Below are 22705 nucleotides of genomic sequence, written 5' to 3'. Positions count from 1 at the left end.
TCTTTTACAGGTTATCATTAACACTCTTGGAATAGAGTGTAAGGGTGGATATAGTAGCATCCTTACTTTCTATATCAATAGCAGTCTCTCCCTGCTCTTTCTATCCCGCCTTTTTGCTGAGAGGAGACTTAATTAACTGCAAAGGCTTCAACTCATTATCCCAATATGAATATAAAGCAGATGCTCTGCACTTGTCTCAGCCCCCAGCTCCTGTGCAGTGATATCCTATAGTCTCTGTGGTAACTATGGGCTATTTATTTATCAATAGAACAGAGTTCTTTTCCTGTGAGGGCAGGTAAAGAGGAGCAGTTTCCTGTTGACCTTATATACCCATTTTCAATAAATTTAATTAGTAAGACTGTAAATTTAGAGGAATTAAAAAGGAAACTCTTCACTTTATTCTACTTACTAACTTACTTCTAACTATAATAATTCTCCTTAAGTATCCTTTATACTAGTTATAGAGCATGGTTGACAATAGCAATTTTAACAGAATAGCTGTACTATGACTTAAGATCTAGAATTGAATGTGTTGTCAACGCTCTCGTGCTACCTATTAGGATAAACTGTTGGTGTAACCTGCTCTAGGGAGTGTTTGGAGGAAAGCTGGGAGATTGGGGAGATGTTATGTAAAGATGAAGGAGATACTATCAATGAAGATAATGCTCATTTGTTCTAACTATTAGAATAAATATAATTCCTGGTATCCTTAGGGAAGAGAGGATAATGTCACTGTTAACTATAGACTGTGGTGTAACTCTCTTATGAAGTCAATCTCTCCTATTTGCCTTCACCCTCAAACAAACTAATTGTCCTGCAATCAGGTATCCTGCCTCCACTTCCCAAGACGACAAGGATCCCTCCTAGCCTTTATTCTTGGCATTTAACCTTACTATCAAAGTGCAACAAGAATTCACTTTTTTTTTTTTGGGGGGGGGGGGGATATGGAGAGATTGGCATGAGGGCTTTTGTGGTAATTGGAGTACTTCTAGGTAAGCAGCATTCATCATATATAATCTAGGGTCATTCTCTAGGGACCTGTTCTGGATATGCATCCAATGCATCCAATGCATAAAGGTCTCTTGGTTTAGGATGCCAGAGCACAGGTATAACTTGGAGAGCCCTTCATGATGTAGCAATTTATCTCAGCAAGTCGAACAGATTCATGTCTGCCTTTCATTAAACAAAGTCTTCCAAGATTCTGCGAAATTGAACCTCGGACACTGGTTCCACCACATCATCATCAACATCTACAATTTCATCATAATAATAAAATCCATTAATACAACTGGACTCCAAGGTCAAAGTATCCCTCATTCTCAAGCAGAGATCTTCCCAAGAACCACGCTGCAGAACGACATAAGGGAGCTGAATACTCTTCAGAGTGGCTGCATGCCTCTTGAGTAGTGTAAGTAGAGCAGATGCACGGCCATCACACCATTCAAGACCAGAGTCTGTAGGTGTAGAAGTTTGAGGGAGTATAGAAACCGAGAAGGTATAGGCAAAGTATCTAAGTTTATATTAGACAACAGCTATAGTTCCTCAAGCGAGATAGTTGATTATATAAAGGCGGACAGCTCACAGAAGTCTAATCTTAGCACTGGCCCAGCTTCTAGGGTCGCAGGCAGTATTATCTTCAAGCACTTCAGCCCTCCCAAGGCTTGCTGGTATACAGGACATGCACAACTCAGACCCTGTATGATACCAAGCATCGGAACGTCGGATAAATTGTATAGATTGTCCAGATCGCTGTAATGAAATTCCCCAAGAGTAAGGTCCTCGATCCTAATCTTGGCCTTAGTGAGGGAACCTATAATAGTCTCGAAAAATCGGTATCCATTGGGAGAGGCAAAAAGACTGTATTCTTCATTATAATATACAAAAAACCCCCAGCAACACACGACACCCGCAATCTCCACAGCGTGAAGGGATTGAAACTAACACATAGCAGCAGCCATATCTGCCCCCATAGAGTTTAGGATACCTTGGAACTGACTCTTACGGCTGTACTCCACAAACCTCTCCCAGGCGCCGAACGGCACAACCTCGTCCAGTCTCGGATTGGGCGTGAATACATCAACCGTCGGAGTTTGTTCATTACTAAATACTTCAAAATAACACGACATTCTCCAAACACGCTTGTATAGGGGAGACATAGATAACTCAAGAAATCTCCTAATTCCCTCTTCATCTCATAAGAATAGGATGTGTTCAAATGCCACGACTTCTCCGATCCTTGCCAGTCGCCTACAGACGAGGCGGGTAGATAGAACGTCCTTCTTTTCGCTACATGGACAAAAGTTATTGTCAACGTAGTGCAGATTTCGGAGGATTTCCAGGAGAATCTCGCTCGGCAAGAGAATAAATGGTGCCATTAGTGGAAAGATGCAAAGGATGGGGCGCCCAAGACCGGCGCCCTAGCCAGATAGGGTCATTACCGCCCGGACAGCTAGGTAAAATGCCGGGAAAGAGAGACCACGTTGAAACTCCGGAGTCCTCTTAATCTCGGCGAAGTTTCGGGGGCCTTCAGGTTTGTACGAACTATAAATTTTCCGCTTTGATATTTCAATTCCATATTCGGGAGAGATTTTAATGGTCTCCTTGGGAGATGGAGGAGGGAAGATGGGAGAGTCTTCTGGCTGAGGAATCCACGTAGGTTCCTCTGTTTGTGGAGTGCGGTACTTGCCGAGAGTCGTCGAATTCAGGCGTGAGAACCCGAAGTTGCATTCATTCATTTTAACTGAGCAGGGTGCCGTGAATGCAGAGCTTATGTAAGAATCTTTCCGTTCGGAATGCGAGGCCTGAATTTCAAAAGCCAGGATCAGAGTGCACAGATCTGACAGCAGGTCTGGGAGATGGCAAGCGCGACGTGACAAACCAAATCCGAGGTCGTCGTAGTGACCACACGTAGACGAACCTGTCGTCTCTCCGCATTATAGTATAATTGACAGAGGCAAGCAGCAAGCGTAGCGTCAAGGGCTTTTTCAGGGGACGGTTTGTTAAACCAGGCAGTGTTGTGGCTGACGCATCTCTTTGTTTGATACCTCTGATCTCTTTCAAGACAGGGCCTCGGCAGGCAGAAGACAGCGATGTCATCTGGCAAGGTTTAAGACGTTCTTCCAAATTATACTTACAAAATACTTCCGCTTACATAGAGCTTGCAATATAGAAAGTTGTATAAGTTAGGTATTTTTCGGCAAAAAAAAAAAGTCGACTAACTTGCAATTTCATTGGCTAGAGAGACCCACATCTGCTTACTGGCAAGTCAACCAGACAACTGCGGGCAGCTGATATACCAGGTGGTACCTACACTAGTAAGCCAGATGGCAGTGCCTCGCTGGCTCCCAGCCCCCGCTTCCCGAAGCCTGCAGGCTAAAAGTCTTTCCAAAGTAGCGAACTGCAGCAAGATGCCGCCGATGAAGGAGAGAAGGAATTTACGGCTCAGCGAAATCGGTTGGCTGACAACGTTTGGCGATCGTTTGGGCATCAATGTGAAGTAGGCAAGTCAGAAAATGGGGAGGTCGTGTAAAATGGGGGCTTGTGATTCGCCAGGGCAAGGCTGTCGTACGAGTAGGGTATTGGGTTCTCTAGATTAATGAGACGACAACAGCACCCGCTGCCTGATTTGCAAATTACGAAGTACGTCTGGCGCCTTTGGCGAAAGGCAGAAAGACAGCTCCAACCTGGACAGCATCATGTCAACTGATTGGGTACCGGGAGGGCCCCGAGGCTAAGTACCACCGACATTATTGCCTGCGAGGGAACTTCAAAGCTTGAAGAAATCACGGCTCAGCTGCTTGAGAAACTCTCATTCAGTTTCTCCGCGGAGAGGCAGTAAAACCCTTCGAGACGGTTAAAAATGGGAGCTTCTGATTCGCCGGTGCAGCCAGGGTTTATGCCATTTCAAATCCCAAAAACTCGGGAGATGAGAGCCGGCAGTCATGGCTCATCAGCTGCCACGCAGACCTGTGCCACACGAAAAAATGCTTTGATATCGCCTGACTTGCTGAAACTTCACAGAACCTCGAGTCCGAGTGTGACAACCAACCGAGGGGCAATGAAACTTGTCGGGCTTGCTGGCGAAAAGTTTGCTGGGTGGAGATGTTGCAAAGTGTCTGGACGCGTGATGATGATGATCTGCAAGACAGGTAGCTGCTCTGATGGAAAGGAAGCAAAACAACTTGAAGGTAGGTGGCACCAGCTCCTTCTCAAGAAATTACGGCTCAGCGACTAGGAAAGTAACCCGTCTCTCATACTATTTCGGACGGGAATACTACATTTGCCGAAAAACGTCTCAACCGACAGCGAGGCTTGACAATGGGAGGCCGTGATTCAGCGGGGCAACTAGAGGGTGGGCGCAGGGACTTCTGTAGACCGAGCTGCATGCAGTCGGGAAAAAACGAGGCGAACCTACAAGGCGGCGGCAGGCACCATGTTTTACTTGAGTGTTTTCACATTTTCTCGCTGGGAGAAGGAGAAAATGGACCCGAGGACGCACGGGACCTTTTCCCGCAGCTCCCTGCAGGGCCTGCGCATCGTGGTGGTGACAGTCCACAGCCAATGACCTTCCAAGACGCTGGCCTTGCTGAGGCAGAAAATTTGCTTGCCAAGAAATATCTTCGGTGAGTTAAAAGAACCCTCTGAGCGATGATTTTATGTCGCCCGGTCAAAACTCGCAGGGCCTGGAGCTTCATCTTCATCATCCCAGCTGCCAGCATAAAAAGTACTCATCTGGCACTTGTAAACTACGTGTGCGGTTAGCGGGTTTGCTTTCTCCCGTGGGTACTGCTCTTTTTGCCGTTTTTTTATTGTCATCTTTTCAAAACTTTCTCTGAGTCACTCAAGTTGGTCTATCAAATGTCTTTGTTCAAAAGAGAAAAGGCAGAAGGGCTTGTTGAGGAGCTTGACTGACAATGATGATACCTTGGTCGATTCATCTTCAAGGTGTAGAAAGACGTCCCGTGTGAGGAGTTGCGTAACGCTGACTTGCTTGAAAACGACGAGAACCGACCAATGCCTTTGGAACGAGGTCCGAGTCCACCAGGTCCATCGATTCAACTTCGTTCTAGTCTAGAAAACACCCGGGAACGACTCTATAGTTATACAACAGGATCAGGCTTCTCATTCCGAAGGATCCAGCTCCATCGGCTCACCATTGTCGGCTGATGCAGAAGGCCCACCGCCCCTTTCGGCCAGCATCTTCTCCAAGCACTTCCTCCCCATCCTCGACTTATGATGATTCCTCAACGTGTCTTGTCTCGCGAAGGCCTTTCCGCAACCCCACGCCATCCCATCCGCCAGCGTGCTGCCGCATCGGAATAGCGCATCACCGTGCCCTTTGACATGCCTCTTGCAATCGCTCTCCCTCGCAAAGCTCCAGTCGCATACCTGGCACTTCCAAGGCCTCTCCGTCGAGTGCGAGTGCATGTGCGATTGGAGGTTAAAGTGACGAGTGAACACCTTTTGGCAGACCTGGCAAGTATGCTCCGTCTTTCGACGCTTGAAGCGGTGCTCTCGAATGATGATTGGGTCGCGCTCCGGCGTTTCGGATCTCCGTTCGACAGGTCGGCTGGTGGTAGTCTCGCTTGCCGGATTTGCAACAGCTGGCGTCTCCTCCACACGAGTTTCCTTGATCATGGGCAAATTTTCAGGCTCCGGTTGGCGCGGTCGCTTCACCTCAGGAGGCCGATATAATTCCTCGTCGTCTGGAAACTGCATGTCCAAGCCTACATGCGTACTTTCCATGTGTCGTTCTAGGTCCTTGGCTGTCGGCAACCCCAGGACGGCAAATTGGCAGCCTTCATACTTGCAGCGGAAGGCGCGCTTGTGCTTCTGAACGTGCGCATCTCGAAGCTCCGAAGAAGCAAAGCCGCTTGTGAAGCTGTCGCAGCTGGGCCGCGGGCACTTGAAAATGCTGGATCCGTATTTACTCTGAAGCAGAAGCCTCGTTTCCGCGTTCGACGAGTTCCAGGTGGCTTCCATGGCTTCCCGAACGACTTGGACCACCTCAAATAGATCGAGGACAATCTCAGCGTCGTCCATCTCTTCGTGGTGCTTGAGGTGTTTGCGAGTCGAGACGAGGGCTTGGGCTAGCTCTCTGAAGTACGGTTGGGTTGAGAACACCGAGATGCGGTCCTCGTCCCGTTTGGAAACCACGATTGAGGTTTCTGATATGCGGGAATGGTTGTCCAAGAATACCTCCAGCTCCTGTCCAAGCTTTTCCAGCACATCTGGACTCTCCGGATCGTCTCTCGCCAGCAGTAACCCAGTCTCTAGGTGTCGAGCCCAATAGAGAATGGCGTAGTCCATGAATCCGTAGTAGCCTTGCATGATGTCGTCTGTCAGGCGTTGTTCCTGGGGAGGCAAGCAGAATCCTCTCATGCTCAGATATGTGATGCATTTCCAAGCAAACTCAAGCTCCCCCCCGGCTCGTTTTACATGCCCCTTTCCCAACAGAAAGCTGTACGGTTAAGCGCGAAGTCGTTAGTTTACTACCCCAGATAAAATCGTGAAGGTGACGAGCCGAGGAACAACACGCACTACTTCGCCGTGAGATGAATAAAATCAACTGTTCCATCAGGGTGCTCCTCTACAAAGGCGCCGCAAATTTCTTTGGCCGTGTCCATGAGTTGTCGCTCCGAGAAGTCTACCGTTTGTCTATCCACGTCTATAGACTTTGCTGCTTGGATCTCCCTCCACTTCAACGGCCGCTTTGCGAATACGAGCCATGTGAATAGCTCGGAGCAGTGCTGCCTCAGTGGCTCTGATCGGTCAAAGTTGGTCTCGCGTTTCAGGCGCTCTAGAATTCGCTCATACCTGCAGATGGAGATTTTAGACGCATTGAGCACAAGATCAATCTCCGTGAAAGTGAACGAGCTAAAGAAAGGCGGCAGAGGGAGCTGCCCGGGGTTCCTATACAACTTACGCGTCGTTGATCTCTGACGGAAAGGCGTGAGGTTGCAACTCTTCCTTCAAATCTGCGAGTGTCCTTTGCGCGAGCAAGTTCTGCGCAATAAGCTTGGACAGAAGGAACGATCCTGGAGTGCATATTGATGTTTAGAAATCCTGTGGATACAAGTCTTAGGATTGAGTTGACCCACCACCACTTGCCCCGGATATCTTGTGGGCTAGGTCGTCCTTTTCCTTGCCACTGAGTCGTTTAAATTTGTCTTGTACTTTTGTGCTCCACACCTGGCAAAACTCCTCGATATCGCCTTTGTTGTGGGGCTGTAGGATCTCGAACCTCGTCACGTAGCGGAGGGCCTTCTGCAGAACTTTATCATCCTGGCTCACGAAAAGACATCGGATCTGGTTCTCGTGTGGCGGCTCCGACTGCTCCACCAGCGTCCGAAACCATTCGCACACCTTATTCTTCGTCTCCTTTTGGACACACTCATCGATGCCATCCAGAATAATGTACACTAGATGGCAGTTTCTGATGGCCACTTCCAGCACCTCTTCCAGTAGTGCTTCGTCCATGAGCGTCGGAGCTAGCGAGGTCTGCGATTTATACTTGTCGTAGACATATTCGACAAGATCTGGCATTTGCTCCAGCAGTTGCCCCAGAACGGATCTTCCAGCATCCATGAAGTTGTCTCGTTTGGCGTCATTCTGTCGGAAGTAAAAGTAGAGAACCACTGGCTTGCTCTCAAGCCGCCTTGCTTCCTCGATGACGCGAGACGCCAAGACCGATTTCCCAACCCCGGGGCGTCCAGAAATCCAGAGCAAAGGTTGGGTGACACTGGACTCCTCTTCAAACCATTCCTTCACCTCTTCTGTCTCAAAGAGCCACTTCCCAGTGCCCGGGTAAGCTTCTCTCGCTTTTCGGTGTTCATTGTAGTGAAATCCCATGTCTGAAGGTTGAAGCCACTGGTACAGCTCCTTGCGTAATTGACGGTCGCGCTCAAATGCAGCCTGCTTGGCTTTCTCGCTCTCTTCATTTCGCCGTCGGTGGATTTCTGTGAGCTGAGCGTTGTCGATGAATAACCCTCTATAGAGAGAGATGGAAGAGGCATACCCCAAGAGCTTTGTCTTGTACGTGCTCCACGTCGCAGCGAAGATCTTGGCCCACCCTTGTAGTGAATCTTAGCTGAGACAACATCAAGACCCCATGGAGCAATTGAGGGAAACTTACAACGCTTTTTGAAATACTTGACCGCGCAGTGGTGAAACTCAAGCACTAATTTGTACGCAACGGCGAGCAAGTCGACTAGATTATCGTCTAGGCGATACAGATTCTCGCCCCGTACAAAGAGCTTCAGAGTCTCTCCTAGCACTTCATACACCCCGAGAAGTTCGTGATACACATCAGACACAGACTTGGCCACAAGCAGAACGAATCTTACAGGTCCCTTCAGAGTCATTCAGCAATTAATTGAAGTCCGTCAACTTTTTTCAGGTTTCAAAGAGAGGGGTTGGGTGATGGGGGTGGGGAAGTCCTTACCCAAAGAAACGCAACGAATTCGGATGCCTGGCAGTAGACATTGATCACCTTGCCGAATACGTCCATACCTTCGAGAAACCCGCGGAGTCTGGTCATGTTCTTTAATTTCCTCCCTGTATGCTGTTCGCTCTGAATTTCGTCCAGGGCCTGCTCCAGAGTCTGTCGCGAAGAAATGGAGAACTTCCGTCTTTCCGACTCACTCAGGCTCGCTCTGAATTCATCCAAAGCCTCTTGAAAGGGTCTCCTTGAAATTGAAGAACCTGTGGAGATATCGGCGACCTGTTCCTGGATGGGCATGGCGTTTGCCAGTTCATGGTGGTTCTGTCGATCCATTTCGAGTTTCTGCTTCGGATCTGGGGTGCTAGGTAGGCATGAATTCAACCCGCACGATGTTTCTGAGTTTGAACGGTTTGCGGCTGGATTAATTCAAGTCACGCAATACCTGAAATTAGCCTTTGCGCGAATTTCCAGCATCATGGGGTGCAGCCTGCTGCGCTTTTGAGTGACCTGCAGTATTGGCAGTCTGCTGCATTCTTTTGGCTCGGTCGCCCACACGAAGTGGAAAAAGCCACAGGCGGCTCATCTCAGCGATGCGGACAGAAGTGCAACTGTATGCACAGGGGCGGTGCGCCTCGTCTTGACCACTAAGATCGAGGCTCCCGCCTCCGCCAGGCTGCGTGCTCGGTGGCACCTGGTGCAGATCCCGGTTCAACTCAAGTCTGGTCAGGTCCTGGCAATCGAACCTTGATAAGGAGCAAAATTCCCCAAGACGGAAGTCTAGTTGAATGGTTGGACCCTCAACTGCGCATAATGGAAGTACGCGACCTGCTCCAAACGGCCCTTGTCGGGTCAATCCAACCCAGCGCACCCCCCATCGACAACGCGGTCGTGTCTCGTAGTCGGCAGGTGGCCGCAAACTCGGGTGCTCACCAGCCCGACTTGGTATGCTTCGGAAGCGTAGGGCCATACCGAATGAAGAATGCTCCGTTCGCGACGTACTTCCTAACTGTGCCTTTGACTTAGATTATCGACGTTCACACACTGCTGAAGAGACCAATACCGCCAGATGTATTTCGCCTACAGTACCTGCACTGCAGGGTTTTGTCTTTTCCAAATGCCCACTATTTCGGTCTGCTTCCTCTCCAAGGGGGAAGCGTGCCAGCCGAACAGCGCCAGCCCCTGGCAATTGTCAACAAGAAGACGTGCAACGAGCTGCACAGATTACGTGAAGAACACCAGGTCCATTTCGACGCCACGGCGACTCTGCAGCAGTGTTCCAAAGCCAACAAAGAATGGAATAGCAACATTTCGTCAGGAGTTACGATTGTGATCGATGTCATCATTTACGGACCTCGCGAGGTCAAAGAATCAATTGGACAGATTTTGTCCGAGGAATTTGAGACATTCCTTCAAGCGCCATTGTTTCCCCAAGCCCGCCCCGAAGTCCCATACGAGAATCCTCATTTTCTGCCCCTCCGCTTGTCCTCGGCCAATGACATTGTGGAAGGCAGAAACATGCTGGCGATGCAAGCCGCCGGAGTGAGGTGTCCGACCCAAAGGGATACTATGGATACGTCCGAGGAAGTTGGATGTATCCTTGACTCCTTGGATCAGATGGCCTGTCTTAGGGAGCGGCGTATCGACTCGAGAGTAATAAGAAGTAATGTCCTTCGGTAAGGGTTTGTTCTTCAATCCCATGGCGTCAACCGGTCAAAGCAGGTCTAACCAATGCCAGACACCAGAAAGTTGCCATAGACTTTATCCTGCGGCGCGAGGCGGGAGACTTGTTGAGTGATCTGCGTCTCTGGCAAAAAGATTCTGAAGATGAAGAATGGTGAGTGTATCGAAAATGTTGTCGGGACTCATCTCATGGCCTCAACCAGTTACCAGCATCGCATCACGAGAGACACACGCTCGACAGGCCCAGAGCCAAAAGGTGGAATCATTGCTGACGAGATGGGCTTGGGGAAAACGCTCGTGATCCTGGCCACTATTGCGGTGACTCTTGCCCAAGCTGGCGACTTTGTGCAAGAAGCGGGCAAATTGCTTGCACAGAACCCGTCGCAACAGGGCAAGACTGCATGCCGAGCTACTCTTATCGTTGCCCCTTCGGCCCGTACGAATCTTCTCCCCAACGAATCTAGTCACTTCGAGCTAACTGAGCCTAGTTGTCATCGCTAGCTGGATAGAAGAGATCAACAAGTACCAGGCCATTGTCTTGTTTTCATGGCTTCGTTCCCGCTAATATTATTCTTAGACACACATACATTGGCTCCATGACTTTCCACAAGCACCATGGGACAGGGCGAAACACCGCCGAATACTCCAAGAGGCTGTACAACTCGGATATTGTCCTAACCACGTACGCCACTATTGCCTCTGAGGCCCGAAGTGACAAAAGCATCCTCGCCGATATTCATTGGTACCGCATTGTACTGGATGAGGGTGCGTACTCTACTTTGTCTCTGGCTACCGCCAGATATCAAACCGCTGATGCTCTGCAGCACATGATATTCGAAATGCTCTTACAAAGCAGTTCAAGGCCATCACGAAGTTAACCGCCCACCACAGGTGGTGTTTGACAGGCACTCCAATCCAGAACTCACTCGAAGATCTCAGCGCACTGGTCCGATTTCTCCGCGTGCCAATCATGGAGAACCCCAAGACATTTCGCAAATACATCACAAGCCAAGCAAGATCCAGCTCCAACGTGCGGTTTAACGGTCTGCGCACTCTGCTCCGGTGCATCTGCCTCCGCAGAACACGCAATATACTCCAGCTTCCAGAACCTGTAGTTCAGAGGCGTGGTGTCGTGATGAGCGACTCGGAGAGAGAAAGTTATCTTGGCATCTTGAGTGAAGGCAGGAGGCGGCTTGAGATCGCCGTGTCCGGAAGACGGAAGCACAGCACCATAAGCACAACGGCTCTGCAGTCAGTGCTCAAGCTTCGCTTGTTTTGCAACAACGGGATCTTGACGGAAGTTTCCTACAAGAATGGCATACCGTTGGATCCAGACGAAGCGCTCACATACCTCGAGGCCAGAGGCGAGGCGACCTGTGTGTACTGCTCCAACACGATTTACTGCATCAGCTCGGCGCGCGACACCGACGGCGGCATTCTCATACCCAGATGCTCACATCTGGTGTGCAGGAGCTGTCTGCACCAGTTTAACGCCGATAAGCGAAAGTGTCCACGCACAGACTGTCGCGCGCCGTCCCCGGAAACTCCTCCAAGTGCTGAACCAAGCCTGGAAGTTTCAGAAGAGGCTGATAGTACCCCAAAGCCACCTGGCTTAGCCACTGTGAGCCCTTCTACTGCTTGGCCTGTCGAAAAGTATCCCACCAAGCTTCAAGAGTATCTTCGCGACATTCAGCAAACCACTCGTGGCATATCCAGGCGCAAAAGGTGAGAAATATCCATTATGCAAAGTGAGGTTCATGACGGCATGCTGCTGACACCTCGAAAGCATCACCTTCTCGGCGTGGAAGAAGACGTTAAAGCTCGTGAGCGACCTCCTCACAAGTCAGGGGATAAAGCATCTCTTTATTCATGGATCTCTCTCGTTTTCCGAGAGACAACGGGTGCTGAAGGAATTCAAGTCACCGCTTGGGGCAGATGTTCTTCTAATGACTCTAGGAACTGGCGCAGTAGGGTACGTTAAGGTTAACCCTTCTCTCATTCCATACGAGCTGACCTAAGCACAATGGTAGCCTCAACCTGGCCGTCGCGGAGTGTGTCTACCTACTAGAACCGCAGTGGAATCCTGCCATTGAGGAGCAGGCGATTGGGCGAGCGCTCAGGATTGGACAGAACGAGCAAGTCACAATCATCCGCTACATTACGGAGAAGAGCGTCGAGGATGTGAGTCTTTTCAGGAGTTGAGTCGATAGGCGAGGACCGAGCCCAGTTCATTCTGACCATTGCTTTTCAATGTAGGACCAAGTTCTGGAAAGGCAAAAGCGAAAGTTGCAGCTGATTGACAATGGATTTGTGCAAGAAAGACTGCAAAATATCATGGTAGGCACAGCCTTCTTCGGCGCGGTGATGACTTGGTTGCATCGGCGGCTGCCTGTACTAACAAACTACATTCAGACTCTCTTTGGCGTTGGGTCTGGTAAGGGACAAACTTCGTAGGGACACTGATGATATCGAAATTCTTTAACAGTCAGGTAGCAAGTAATAACAACATGGAGCGATGAAAAGAAAATAATGTTTGGTAGCCCGGGAGAACACCACACCCGTGCCGTAGTTGACTCAAGCAGAGCATGGCATTGGCATTTCCATCTCCTCACTCCTCACTCCAGGATATGATGTTTTTTTTTTTTTTTCGCGAAGTGTCTCCCATTTCCAGTCTCCAAGCGTCTGACTACCTCAGTAGGTATCCTTGCGATCCGCCCACACCATAGGACTTGCGGTCATCTCCGCTTGCCCAGTTTGCCTGGCTCAGGCGAAAATCTGAAGGGATTGGCCAAAGCCACTTCTTACGCAGCTTTCCCTTACAAAGATGGATCAACATGGACAACTTCTTCGAGCAGTATCCAGTACGCGGCCACAGTTCTGAGGCGAGCCTTCTTTACATTCTTGCCGAGCGAAACCTGGCTCGCCTGATTAAAGCCCACTTCGCCACGTCTTCTCTCTTAGAAGCGTCTTCGGAGCGCTATGAGAGCCCGCTCTTTGCAGCGCTTGCTACTGGAAGCGCCGACGCTGTCCGGGCGCTCGCCGAGCTCCAGTTATATCAAACCATGGACTCCTTCACCCCATTTCAGAGACTTTGTCAAAGCTACTTAGAGAACCCGAAACAAATCCCAAAACTGGGTCGCGATTTCCGCCCTTCTAAATATTCAAGCTGGGTGAAGCTTGCAAAGCAGGGTGAAGCGGAAACCGCTCAATTGTTCCTTGCTACGGTCAAAGTGGATCTAGTTGATGTCGACGCTAAAGACAAGGACAGACGGACGCCGCTATGGTGTGCGGCAAGGAATGGGCACAAGGCGGTCGTCAAGCTGCTCCTCGACACAGGCAAAGGTCAACCCCAACGCTAAAGGCAACTACAGACGGACACCGCTGTCCTGGGCCGCAAGGAATAGGCACGAGGCTGTCGTCAAGCTGATCCTCGGCACGGGCAAGGTCGACCCCGACGCTAAAGACAAGGACGGACAGACGCCGCTGTGCTCGGCGCCAGAGAATGGGCACGAGGCGGTCGTCAAGCTGCTGCAAGTTGCCTTATAATTTCTAATTTCTATCATAGCGTGACACAGGATGGGTCAAGGAGGATGAACGGATATATAGTAACCAGATAATATTCTAGCGTCTTCTAGATAATTTCCTCAATAGTCTCCACGCCTATTAGTGTCATGGGTAACATGTACTGCACATAAAGCGGATATATGGTCAAAGTCAGACGAGCATCACCAATTATCCAACGGATTGATGTGCATCGAGGTTTGGCAGCTTGGAAGTCGTGAGTGTTCTTTAGGGCTCTTCTTTAGGGCTCCATCTTCCCACCCGGTCTTCCGATGGCTTGCTTTTCCTAATCCTTGATCCCACTAAGATGATCCCTGCGTCGAGGAGATGTATGTGTGCACATGACTTGAGCCTGGTGACGGTGCCTTGGTCGCCGACAAGGTTTTTCCTAGGCTTGGAGAGTCGTAGGCTGCAGAGGTAGGAGGAGAATAATCTTGTTCAAATTCTCCGCTGTTACCTAGGACGCAGACCCATTAGCCCCAGCTATCGTTGTTCGGCACACCTACGGCCAACGCCCAGCAGCAGGGGAGCGCGCTACTTGAACGGATTGTCGAATCGGCCAATCCCCATCGAGGCCAGACTAGTCGATCGCTTGTCGGTATACTTAAGCGCATGAAACCGTTCGAACCGCTGGATGAGGAGGAAAGGTCCAGAGACCCGCCACTGGGAGGTCATCCACACTTCCTCCGCGCTCATCTCCGCATGGTCGCTCTGGACCCCCTCGAACCATGCCTTAGGCGAAACCCCCCTCTCTAGCTTGGGCCGGAGAGTGCTAGATGCCTATGGTTCCTCCGTACTCTATTGGCTCATAGGCCCTTTTGATCCTATATAGCATTCTCGGCGACTCGTAATCCTGTTACTCTCTTTGACGATCACTCCCAGTCAGAGAAACGTGCATAAGGCCACACGGCATTCCCGAAACAGGAAGCCTGCCCGCGTTGGTCCTAATGCTTCGGCATCATAAAGCTTGGACGGGTAATCACCGAGATATTGAAAAAGGCAAAACTGCGGGACGTCCGAAGATGCCCTCCTGTCTGCCCTGCTGACACCAACACAAGGTAGCTTCTTGAGTCTGATTGGGCTTGGGTAGGCCGGTTCTCGAGCAGTGGGTCACCATCATGCACTCCCTCTGCATAAATGTTGGAACCTCCTTGCCGCTCCCGAGAGTGGCACGCTCGAAGCGAAAAAGGGGGGGGGGGGGGGGGGGGGGGTTAACACCTATGGGAAGTAGAGATAAGTTTGGCCGTAGGATCCTTGAGTTACTAGAGTACCACGGTTGAGAGCCTTGGTCCTGGACGAGTTCGCCTTATCTGGTCGACATGATCTCCTCACGCAGCTGTCTACCCCCATACGTCCAACACCTCCGAGAGCGCAGCACGACTGTGACAGATCCCCCCAACCGAGTTAATCTTAGTCGTGTCTCTTCGAGAGATAACGTTTGGCCCGAATCCTCTGGAATGTGATATGTTGGCTCGTATTCGAACCAGATAAATCCTCCTGTTTCCATTTTCAGCATCTGTCTGCCTGCTGTCCCGGAGGTGGGCAGGGACAAGTGGAGCTCAGCTCCTGCAACACCTGGCGTACGATCCTGGTCCGCATGGTTGGCATGCTTTCTTGTAGAAAGGCTGTATCAGTGAGGCATTTCACTTAACAGGAAGAGGGTGTCGAGAATGCGCAGAAGCATCGGGTTCGATATAGCAGGAGTGTCGACCTAGGCAAGTATTCACCATCATTCCCTCACTCTTCAACCTAACCTCCAGGTAAGCTACTCCACATAGCTATTATCAATTCTCATCACTCCTAGATGCTGAATGCTCTGTGCATAAGAGCTTGATGGGAAGGAAAATCGTAGCGATAATGCTGTATATGACTTACAATTTCAATATTTACAAAAAGCTCATTTAGATAATGCATCTAGTGTACCTCGTATTGCTATCATCCTTCCCATCCCTTCCTCTCTCCCCTCAGATCAGCACAACCTGGAAGCTCGATAGGGGCATCACTGCTTAAAATGTTTATCGCCACCAAAGTTGGGACACCCATCAATGCTGTGCTTTGTTGACGTCCTCCTGGTTACGGCATTTCCGCAATTGGTTCGGATATAGCATTTCCGAGATTGAGGGCAGTAACAGTATCGAAGATAAATAGGGATGAGTTGTATCGACATGGAATCGAAGACATATTTGAGGAGGGAAGTGGAACTTAATATTTATCGAAAGAGGACCTCTGCCTCACGCTGAAAATGGGATGTGGTAGGGTCACCAGCCTCTGCATGTGACGAAATTTGGAGGAATCAGAAAATGGCATGCTCGACACCTCCATCGAAATTCCACTAGCCAAATCTGCAGAAGGGAGTGGATGTGAAGGGAGATCCTGCTGGGGATGAAGATGATACACCATTATCATACATGACACCATCAACAGCCGATACAAATTCGAACCCTCCAAACTCTCCATATACAACATAATGTGGAAGCGAGTGGAGGCGAGCTCATGGCCCCCTTCCCCTGCGCTTCCCCTTCCCTGTTATGGCCCAAGGAAAAACAGGAGGAGGGGTCCTGAGATAGGATTATAGGGTTTATGTAGTAATGCTAAAGAACTGTTCTGGGTGACATCCTTCTATAACTTAATCCAACCCCAGGACTTCTTCATTGCAGACAGACCCCAATGCCTATATAATTTTCTAAGACCTAGTTAAGCTCTTAAAAAGGAGATTCTGGTCGCATGTACATAAGACTCCAATATTGGAAATACTACAATACAATATAAACTACAAAGTAAGCCGAAGTTACTGAGAAGGAGTACTGGTGTGGACTGTGGAGTGGCAGGTGGATCTCAAAACTCCTGGTTCGGCAGTCTCATACACACCAACAAGATGCGAAACCCATTGATGCCTTCCAAGTTCTCATATTTCCATGTTCCGAAATCCTTTACCAATTGCCAACATGCAGCATGCAACTAGGGTTTTACTCTTCTAGACCAGTATTCTCCTTTCAATTACTATGATGTAGACTCGGCTATATCTCCCGAGGCGACCTGGCTATTAGAGCTTACAGCCACCACAAAGACAAATGTTACGTGAGAGGGTACAAATCTGGCTAGCAACGCATGGCTGGACGGCATATTTGCAAAATCCACTTGGCGGGTCCTTAGGGAATGCAGCACCTTCTTGTCAAGCTCATTACCGGCGAAAGTTGCAGCCGCAGAATGAGGTTGTATTTTTTAAGGTAGCCACAGTGGTGAGATATCACTTAGACGACAGAGAGGATAACAAGGGCCGCACTTTTGTCAAGACAGAACGCACCCGCGGCGTCTCGTTGGACAGCATTGAGGAAGAATGCCGGATGCCCTTATCGAGGCTAGCAGCCCATGTCTCTCCCGGGGAATGTGATGCCTATGCCCACATTGCCAATGCAAACACAGACGGATTCATCAGTAACCATACCCTTTCCTTAACTTCAAAGGCTCACCGCAGAAGTGACAGGTGTAGATGGCTTCGTCCTTCCACCTCCAGGCTTTACGGAAGCCGTTTCCGGAGCAACTTAGCTGTTGGGAAAGTCGGCGGTGAAGGAAACTGTCTTCAATCATGGAGATGTTTACAACACTTGTTGCAACAGTGACATGCCATGGTAGAGATAGGCCGATGCGCTGTGAAGGTGCCCGCAGTGCCCCTTCAGAGAGTTCGAGATACGACGCACGTTTGTCACGAGGATAGATAGAAGGATATGTAAAGTAAATTCATTTATAGCCTGACGCCTTGTTGGTGAGCTTCAATCTGCTCAACTGCAGCTGTGATGAACTCGGTAGCAACTCGAGCCCCGGTAGCAATTGCATCCTTGGACCGGTGGAGGGGAACGTGCAGATAGAGCACATTGCTGGAGTTTCGCTTCAGTTTTGCGTTTGCCAGTGATGAGAAGAATTCAAACTCGCAAAAATACCAACCGGCATCATGCGAAATTTTGAGGTCGAGGCCCTGTGTTTATCGCTACATCAGCATAATTACTCCGCATATACGTACGTGCAAGAGCTTACCGGCAGTCGGTCTCCAACGGAAGAAATGATCTGTTCTATATTGAAGCCGGAGTAGAGGTATTCCGGAAGCTGAGCCCACGGTCCATTACCGTCGACGAGCTCCCGGGGGTAGTACTTGCCATCCTCGCCGGGGTGCTTATACCCCTCCCTCCGCGCGCCCGTCTCGAAGCAGTAGCCGGGATATCTCGGCCTCATGCCCATGTGGAGGGCGAGATCGATTTCGACAGGAGCCTCCTCTCCCACCGCGATGGCCTTGCCGCTCCAGATCTCGTCCATGGCTTCGATACCCCAGTCGTATGTACACGGTGTGTCGACAGGGTGGCGAAGGATTCTGATGCATCGCTTCCCGGGCCGATCTACCCTCTGTGGTAACTCGTCACGGATCATCGCGGCGGTGTTGAAGTCGTACTCGCCGTACGCCTAGTCCGATTAGTGGCAGCACACTACTAGAAGGACTTCATAGTAGGGTTTAAGACAAGCAAACCACTTACACCTCCGCCAGTCACCATAACGACAAAGTCTCTCTTGTCCGAAGCCATGATTATTCAATCTTCATCCGTAATGACGTCCTCGCATAATAGAGGACTTAATTTCTTTACTGATAGTAGGCGCATACCAGAACCAATCCTACTAAGAAAAGAACACCTGATTTGCTAAACAAAAAAAAAAGAAAGAAGAAAAAAATTACTGATGCCAGCGACAGTAAATAGGGACTAGAAGAACTCTGGGGATTGGCGTGAAAAACAATCCGTTACGGAACAGAGTCGTTGAGTGACCAAGCCTTATATGCGAGCGCCTCAAAACAGCCAGCCCGACACAAAGAGCCCAATGTCAATTAATCAAGCTAACACTTTGAGGTCGTGGCTTTCCCGCGGATTTCACGTATATCGACGACCTTGTGAATCTGAATAAGTTCCCCCCCTCTGTCATTGAAACCCCTCTCGATGGTGCTGCCGTGGGTGCCCACCAGGCTCTCGCGTCGCACCGCATTATCACCTTTCGGGCTGCCAAGGAGCAGTGGTACTGGTACATCAACCAGAGCGGGAGGGGTTGACGGGAGTAGTACCTCGAACAATGGGCCCGAGTTGAGCACATCTGCACCCGCAGCGCCCAGCCTGCCCCGGGTAGTTTTTACACTTTGTGTTTTCCAGTCTAAATAGCTCTTCCAGCCGGACCCTGTCTCCTTCGTCGTGGCGCCCTTTGGTTTGTCCATGGAATAAGGCGACTCTTCTCCATTTCTGACAACCATTGCTCAAAATTTCTAGGTTTATTGGATTTCTTCGAGCCCTGTCCTTTGCGCGCCATCCTTAACGCTTTAATGGCCACCACTTGAGAAATGGATTTCGTTGCGGCCATTGAGCCCTTCACAAGCCCGCTCACCCCGTTTCTCGGCGATCCGCTCGGTTGCGATTACGTGCGCTTCTGCCAATCAGAGTACGAGGAACTCTCACGCGACGCCAACATCTCGGAGTGGGTGTGGACTAACTCGCTGCTTAACCCGCGGAATCGTCTGGAGGCTCTAGGCCCTTGCCAAGACGAAGCAGGTCATGGCCCCGGAGGCACCAGGAATCAATGGAGGATCGATGGCTGCGCGGCCATGGGCCGCCGACTCTTTGCCGTCCCGGTCTACATGTGTCCGGACTGCCCAGTGAGGCGGATCGATGTGATCGTGCCCTGCCAGTCCATGCAACCCCCAGCCCTGAGGCGTCAACTCCGATCACCCGATGCGCTATTCGTCGCCGGGAGGGAGCTTGGTAATTTGGAACTGGGCCAATACGTTAACCAGGCCCTCGAGTCATGGTCTCTACGACTACCGTACTTTGATGAGATATACAGAAACATCTCTTTCGGCTCGTCCATTATTCTCGAGGAGGTGTCGCCCGATCCGAGGTCAGCAAAACTCCGTTTCTTCCCAAACCTGCGCCTTGGTAATGAGCTGGCTACCGTCTCGGAGCTTCAGGCCATGTGGAAGTTAGGCTCTTCCGCCTGGCCACCTGCGCTCCCTATCAGTGCCCTACGGCTCGTCTCCCATCTGAGCGAGACCGTTTCTGTGGTGGAATTGCCAAAGTCTGGCTTGACCGGATACTTCATCTTCAAAACGAACACGGGCGCCATTCACCGCTTATACCACGAGCTGAGGGGACTCTTGACGATTGGACCGCATCCCAATATCATTAGAAAACCCCACTACGTCATCACAGCAGCCGCTGACGATGAACCGTCATCTTCCAAGGTCTTGGGGTTCGTTATAGACTATATTAAAGGACGCACTCTGGGAGATGCGCTTGCGTCTTACCCCACAGTTCCGGATGAGCTAAAGTACAAGTGGTCAAGGCAACTAGTCACCACTCTGAAGTACATCATGAGCTCACCTCTCCAGTTCCATTCTGATCTCAAACCCGACAATATCCTCATCGACGAGTCCAGCAGTGAGAAAAACCTCGTATTCATCGACCTAGAGCAAGGTGGCAACTGGGACACGTTTTGCGCCCCCGAGATCCTCTACGTGTCGCGCATGCAGAGGCTTTCGGAAAACAAGCTCGTCCCTTGGGAGAAGCGGAGCGCTTACGAAGAGCTACTCAAGGTCATTCTGCCCCATCGTCCATCGCCGACCAAACGGTACTCCAACCCGCCACTAGGGTACTACAAGGAGTGGTCAAACCTACGGCCGGAGAATCGAGAGGCCGCTATGGTCTTCGCCGTTGGGAAATTGTTGTGGTGCATTTTCGAGGGGTGTAGCCATACAACCCGCTCCCTCGGTGAAAGGGATGCTAGGAGAATCAGCATGGAATTTCCCGCTTTCAAGGATACACCCGAGGAACTACGTAATTTGATACGTCGCTGCACTCTCGGGGCTCCCCACTGGAGAGCTGAGAGCGTCAAGGTCGTCAGGGAAGGGTCTACGCTTTCGGCCGCGGTACGTGACGTGTCGGGTGAGTGGAAGACCCATGAATCCCCCGTAAGCATATTAGCGGCATACAAGAGGCTATGGAAGCATCGTCTGGGCATCATGGAGAGCTATGTGCAAGCGGAGCTAAGATGGCTGTCTGGCTCTTGTGGCAACGAGGATATTGAGTTTCTTGGATTTCTCAACAGGCCATCCCTCAGAGAGGTACTGGAAGGCCTCAACAGCACGTCGAAATGAGTCATCGTAGAGAGTCGTATTAATCAATCTTCATAAATACACCTTCAGAAACCTTCAGGAAAGCTGACAGTAAGACGAGGGCAGTGACCTCAATGCTGCAATGGCCCGTATACAGGAAATAACTTCCTGCGAGAATATCGATAACAATGTCAACCTGTCCTTGGGCTTAATGTGATATGGGACGAAATTCCTTCTGCACCACTCAGGTGCTCTTCTACCGATCTACCGAGGGGCGTCAAATACTAGGGCCCTAACTTCGAAACTCTCACGAGAATCATCTGACAGGCCGAGATGAAACGCAGAATGCAGCGAGTCTGTTTTCCTATTAGCTTGATAACAGTCCTATCCTTCCCGGGAACAGGATATCAAACAGAATTGGAGAAGCCTCTTACACCTCACGGCCGCGCTCTCATCCGAGTCGTGGATTTTGAGGAGGGTGACCTCGTCGGGCTCTTGATTGGAAAGATAATACCAACGATGCTCGGGGTTGTAGGTGGAGTAGAACGACTCGCCAATGTATCGGCGGCGGACCAAGTCGTTGGCTATCAGGTCCCGGCGAGGGACGGTGGTCGAGTCGCACACCGCCAATGGCCAGTCAGAAACGCGCTTGAGGGGCTTCCAGATACTGTTCGTGAAGTAGGATTTATCATTAGCAAATAGAGAGAAGAAGAGTACACGAAGTGTGAATTGGCGGCAAGGAATTAGGGGAAATGTACTTGATGATCCTGAACCGTCGTTTTAAAAGTTCATCTGCGTCGTCCTTCATGTGCTCCTTGACTCTAAGGATCGCGCCATTGAAGCTCTGGTCTGGAAGAAATCAGCAGCGTTTTCATTGTCAACTCCAATTCCGCTGCGGCCCTATCTAATTTCCTCTTACCAACGTGTGGGTGTGGAACTGGAAGAAGGGGGTCCAGTCCATCGTCAAGGTCGAGCGTCCTGGCTTCGAAGGCTTTCGCATCTGTGTTAACACGAAGCTTTGCCATATCAGCAGTAGAAATTTTACCAATCCTAACAATGGATGTGAAGGGGCATGAGAGGGAGGTGAGAGTGTGGCTTAGCCTCCTACCCTATAATCAAACACTTTGACAATGTCAACTTCACTCTCCCCTGATACCGCAAGCTCGGACCTGAGAAATTCCTCCGCCTGGGCGACATACCCGCTCATGATACGGTCGTGACCCAGCGCTTTGACGGCCTCGGCGTCGATTCCGCGCCACGCCTCGGGGCCAGCCCATTTTCGCCAGCAGAAGCCGTTGACATCGAGCGAGAAGTCGGTCTCCCGCCCTCTCACGTCCGTCACCGTCGTCTTGCAGTCCTCGAACTCTTGGTTATGGCGCTGTCGGCCTGGAGGTAGGTTGACGAGAATCTCATAGGGCTTTTCGCGGGTGTGAACGTCGGGATTGAAGCGGAAGTACGAGAAGACTCCAGGGCGGGGCCCTGAGACTGCACCGCTGGGGAGTTGGACTTGGGCCATGTTGTCTGATCAGAGAAGGGTTATGAGTTCCTCTCCGCAATTTTGGAGAGAGAAGATCTCCTCGATCTCGATATTCTACCCTCTTAACGAGGTTTCTCGTGTAATTCGCCTAGCCGTATAACTAGGAATATATAATATATAATATTATTTAATTAGTTAAAAAGTTTAAATTTTATAATGATCTACATAGAAGGATTAATGATATTCTAATAGTATTTTTAACTTAAAAAAATATTTTACTATTTAACTTGTTTTTTACTTTTAAAAGAATATTTATCTTAATAAAAAGGTATATAAATAATTTTAATTTATAAAGTTATCTATATTATATCACTCTACGAAGTATTGTATACCGTTTTCATGGGGTTTT

The 22705-nt window shown here is 50.1% G+C and overlaps 4 protein-coding genes and 2 pseudogenes across 4 annotated transcripts; 3 read left to right on the top strand and 3 right to left on the bottom strand.

Annotated features, from left to right (window-relative positions):
- Positions 1–5121: 5121 nt before the first annotated feature.
- Positions 5122–8776, bottom strand: SAPIO_CDS3775 (uncharacterized protein; the record flags this gene model as incomplete). Its single annotated transcript, XM_016786497.1, has 6 exons — positions 5122–6460; positions 6541–6816; positions 6926–7037; positions 7101–8072; positions 8135–8351; positions 8444–8776. The coding sequence occupies 6 exons, from the start codon at positions 8774–8776 to the stop codon at positions 5122–5124; spliced, it is 3249 nt and encodes a 1082-aa protein (XP_016643840.1).
- A 477-nt stretch (positions 8777–9253) lies between these two features.
- Positions 9254–12577, top strand: SAPIO_CDS3774 (uncharacterized protein; the record flags this gene model as incomplete). Its single annotated transcript, XM_016786496.1, has 11 exons — positions 9254–9385; positions 9467–10116; positions 10179–10277; positions 10327–10559; positions 10612–10645; positions 10701–10888; positions 10948–11848; positions 11910–12095; positions 12154–12304; positions 12380–12460; positions 12536–12577. The coding sequence occupies 11 exons, from the start codon at positions 9254–9256 to the stop codon at positions 12575–12577; spliced, it is 2697 nt and encodes an 898-aa protein (XP_016643839.1).
- A 380-nt stretch (positions 12578–12957) lies between these two features.
- SAPIO_CDS3773 lies at positions 12958–13669 on the top strand (annotated as a pseudogene; the record flags this gene model as incomplete).
- A 3757-nt stretch (positions 13670–17426) lies between these two features.
- On the bottom strand, positions 17427–18255 carry SAPIO_CDS3772 (uncharacterized protein; the record flags this gene model as incomplete). The annotated part of the gene is made up of 3 exons (XM_016786495.1): positions 17427–17657; positions 17717–18136; positions 18208–18255. 3 exons carry the CDS (start codon positions 18253–18255, stop codon positions 17427–17429), a joined length of 699 nt encoding a protein of 232 aa, XP_016643838.1.
- Positions 18256–19052: 797 nt separating this feature from the next.
- Positions 19053–20861, top strand: SAPIO_CDS3771 (annotated as a pseudogene; the record flags this gene model as incomplete).
- A 222-nt stretch (positions 20862–21083) lies between these two features.
- Positions 21084–22335, bottom strand: SAPIO_CDS3770 (uncharacterized protein; the record flags this gene model as incomplete). The annotated part of the gene is made up of 5 exons (XM_016786494.1): positions 21084–21175; positions 21254–21486; positions 21578–21663; positions 21739–21819; positions 21928–22335. 5 exons carry the CDS (start codon positions 22333–22335, stop codon positions 21084–21086), a joined length of 900 nt encoding a protein of 299 aa, XP_016643837.1.
- Between the last annotated feature and the right edge of the window lie 370 nt (positions 22336–22705).

The sequence above is a fragment of the Scedosporium apiospermum genome, assembly GCF_000732125.1.
Source record: "Scedosporium apiospermum strain IHEM 14462 chromosome Unknown SEQ_SAPIO_0089, whole genome shotgun sequence".
Classification (NCBI taxonomy): Eukaryota; Fungi; Ascomycota; class Sordariomycetes; order Microascales; family Microascaceae; genus Scedosporium; species Scedosporium apiospermum.
The sequence above is the reverse complement of the archived record's forward strand: the minus strand, read 5'-3'. Positions and strand labels throughout refer to the sequence as shown.